The 3,936-nt window shown below is 41.5% G+C and overlaps 1 protein-coding gene across 1 annotated transcript; it reads left to right on the top strand.

Annotated features, from left to right (window-relative positions):
• The first annotated feature begins 536 nt into the window (after positions 1-536).
• xbp1 (X-box binding protein 1) lies at positions 537-3,150 on the top strand. The gene is given in 6 exon segments (XM_080893564.1): positions 537-885; positions 1,375-1,471; positions 1,648-1,764; positions 1,866-2,032; positions 2,128-2,269; positions 2,272-3,150. Coding segments are annotated over 6 exon segments (1,194 nt in total). The 5' UTR covers positions 537-661; the 3' UTR covers positions 2,719-3,150.
• Positions 3,151-3,936: the final 786 nt, after the last annotated feature.

Genomic DNA, 3,936 nt, shown 5'->3' with positions numbered 1-3,936 from the left:
AAACTTTTCTATCCAGCACAATTTACCCAGATAGCTGGAAGGTAAAATAAATGTTTAATTAAAAAAAAAGAAACGAATTGAGGTAAAAAAAAAAAAAAAAAAGGTGAAGTTAGCATAAAGGCATTTTGCCTTTCAGACTAATATAGTAGCTGGTAACTTTTAGACTTTGCTGAACAGAAAGCTTGTAAATGCTGCACACACAATGGAAAAAAGGCTGGGTCCATCTATGCCAAAATAAGCCTTGGAGATCCACGAGTGAGGCTAGTTAATAAATATATTAATGTGGACTTGATAAAAAGTCCCATGCAAGCAGGCAAAAATAACGGACTGAAAAATTTAGACTTTATGTGACAATAAGGCTTGACTGGAAATTACAGGGAACTCGATTTTACTTTGCAAACAGAGTGAAACACTTTATGTGCAAACTTACATCAGCATTGCGACCAATCACAAGCTTCAAGCTGATTGCGTCAGAGCAGCTGAAAGCCTATCGGGTTTCACCACGATGGTAGAAAAGATCGCAGACACAGCCCATTTTCTTTAGGCATTTGAGAATTGTCGGGGCTCGGGTCAACAGGGAAACCTAAAGGTTTCTACTGACTTTAATACGGACACCCGGTAATTTCTGAGTTCAGACAGCAACACAACAGGATACATCAACATGGTGGTTGTAGCAGCTGGGGCTGGAGGAGCCCACAAAGTCCTTCTCATATCAGGGAAGCAATCCGGCTCACAGACGGCCCTCAGCCGGCCCATCTCTGTCGTTTTACCGTCAACGGCCAGCCAAGTGTCGTCGGATTCAGACTCCAACACTTCTGCAGGGCCGCCGGTGCGAAAAAGACAGAGACTCACACATTTGAGTCCTGAAGAGAAAGCGCTTCGCAGGTTTGTTCAAAAATAAACCCTTATCTATAATTATATCTGTGTGTAATTACTTATTTCTAAAGCGTAAATGGGGCCATTGTTCAAGAAATTAATACAGAGACACACCCAAAGATATCGATCCCCTAGCAAGACAATAGGTACTATGTTTACGGTTTAGTTCAAATGCCAAGAAAATATAAATGCAAGCTCAAATGCTGTGTGACTATAGCGGTGTAAATAGGTTATCTCCGCACTATAACAACTGTCATGTGAAGCTGTTAAATATCATAAACGTTATCGTATCTGCGCTGCACTTTAAGCTAGCTGGTCAAAAGTATGTGAGGGATTTAAATGCTGCTGTTACAGAGCAGGACATTGATATCATGCTTTGCCTGCGTGGCAGGAACATGGCCGGTGATTGCGCAGTACTGTGAACTCAAAGTCATGTCAGAGGGCTTAGTCAGCATCGTGGAAACTAATTTTCCCCCCACTCCTTCCTTTTTTTCCCAGGAAACTCAAGAACAGAGTGGCAGCTCAGACAGCCAGAGACAGAAAAAAGGCAAAAATGGGGGAGCTGGAGCAACAAGTCCTAGAGTTGGAGCTGGAGGTATACACTGTTACACATTATAGCCATAGCATTAATTTGTAATTGCATGTCTTAGTATGAAGAAATGCAAAGCAATTTTTTTTTTTAACCGTTTGTGCCATTTCATGTGATACTTCACACTTTAGTTCCTGAAACTGTTGCAGGTTTCATTCACAGACATCTGTTTCCTCCTGCAGAATCAGAAACTTCACATTGAAAACAGGCTACTCCGGGAAAAAACAAATGGCCTGCTCACAGAAAATGAGGAACTGAGACAAAGACTTGGATTGGACACTCTTGACTCGAAAGAGAAGGTAAAAAAAGAATGGAGAGCTGAGAGGGGAAGTGGTGTGGGCTGGATTGCAGGGATTGGAAAATTGTATTAATTCTTTTTAAATCTTTTTTTCCCTCAAAGGTTCAGGTTATGTTGTCCACCGGGAACGATGCAGATTTGGGGATCGGGTCTTCTGAGTCCGCAGCACTCAGGCTATGTGTGCCTCCGCAGCAGGTGCAGGCCCAGCAGTCCCTAAATCTGAAGACTTCCCAATGGATACAGATAGTCCTGACTCTTCAGACAATGAGGTGAGTCCCTGCTAAAGTGTGGGTCTTAAGATTTCCACCAAAGCTCCACAACAATTCAGAACGAATACTTATACCCCCTTTCTTTCTCTCCCTAGTCTGATTTGCTGCTGGGCATTCTGGACATCCTTGACCCAGAGTTATTTCTCAAGTCTTGTGAACCAGACTGCCAGGAGCCGCAGGTCCTGTTGCTCGGAGGGGGTGAGCCAGTACCTACCACCCCATCTCCAACTGTGGGGCCCACATCAGTTAAGCTGGAGACCCTTAATGAACTGATTCACTTTGACCACATCTATACAAAGCCCGTGGAGGAAGTGAGTAGTGGGCAGCACACCGACTTGGAGAGCGGCACAAATGAGAAGAATGACGAGGTAGCCTTCCCCGTTACTGAGGTCATGGTGGAGGAGGAGACCATCTGCGTCAAAGATGAACCACAGGAAGTGGTCATCCCTGCATGTAATAGTCAGAGTCAGGCAGTTGAGCTTTTCTCTGGACCCTCCTCTCCTGCCCTCAACAGTCTGGAGAAAGAAGCCTGTCTGGCGGACACCTACAGCGACTCCGGATATGAAGGTTCCCCTTCCCCTTTCAGCGACATGTCGTCCCCCCTGTGTGCAGAGAGTGCCTGGGATGACATGTTTGCTAATGACATGTTTGCTAATGAACTATTCCCCCAGCTTATCAGTGTCTGAATCAATCCCTCTACCCAATAATACAGATGTATTTCCATAATGTATATACACATGTAAGGGTTAATGTGTAGCCTAATAAATTACAGAAGCACCCTATTTCTCATTAACAGAACATCTGAACAGGATAATATTCAGTCTCCTTTTATTACAGCCGGTCTGTATCCATCTGTGATAGATGGAGTTCTAAATAGTTTATATTAGCATGACCTAATTTTGCATATGATTTAATAGTTCACTGGTAGGTGAATCCATTATTTCTGTAAAAAAAGTAACATTTTAAGGGGGAAATGGAACCGATCATTTAAATATAAATTATTTATCTGTTCTGCTTTGGAGTCGTATGTATGCTTGTTTATAAAAAAAAACGTCTTCTTATTTTTGACTGCTCTCCTTGTAGTGTAATTGCCGCATTAAAAAACTTTTTGCATCGCATCTTGTCTCTGTATTGTGCCATTTTATGAAATTTATATTTTTTGCAGGATGCTAATACTCACATTTTGTCTTATTCTCCACCCGCTGTGCTGGGGACCAAATTAAACTTTCAGTCTTTAATCACGTTATCTATATACTAGTTTAATAGACTTTTTGCAGATGAGGCATGAGTCACATTTGAAGAGCTGATGGGAGTCAACATGAGAAATCTAACTCTTCCATACCTAGCTTTTATGATTTCTACATGAAACTTTACACAGGTTTTCCTCCATTAGGCTTACACATAATCAAGAAGAAAAGAAGGCAAGATGTAAGATTGAAGAAGCATAAACTTTTGCTTTTTTAAAAAAAAAATTTTTTGGCCTTTTTTCAGCTTTTTTAGATGGATACAGGAAAGAGAGGGGAAGACAGGCAGCAGAGGCCCGCAGGTTTGACTCGAACCCGGGCCAGCTGCTCTCAGCCATGCGGCATATGGTCGCCTGCTGAAATTTAACAAACAGTTGAGGCAATTTATGGCAACTTCTTGGCTTTATATCATGTCTGTAAAACCTTGGATTGCTTAAAACTTAAACTCAGACTATAAATCTGAACAAAATCAATGAAAAATGTTTACCTTTCACAGTGTAGTTTTTGTGACCGGTGTATTTTCTCGCTTTGGAAATTACTTTCTCATAGTATAATTTGGTTGTTGATGTTACTCTACCTGAAGATGAAAAAGAAAAGCTGAGATGAATCAGATTATAAGACCTGTAATCAGCACTGAAAATAACTGTTATAGACACACAA

The sequence above is a fragment of the Rhamphochromis sp. 'chilingali' genome (genome assembly GCF_963969265.1).
Source record: "Rhamphochromis sp. 'chilingali' genome assembly, chromosome: 10".
In the NCBI taxonomy this organism is placed as follows: domain Eukaryota; kingdom Metazoa; phylum Chordata; class Actinopteri; order Cichliformes; family Cichlidae; genus Rhamphochromis; species Rhamphochromis sp. 'chilingali'.
This window is presented reverse-complemented; position numbering and strand designations above follow the sequence as displayed.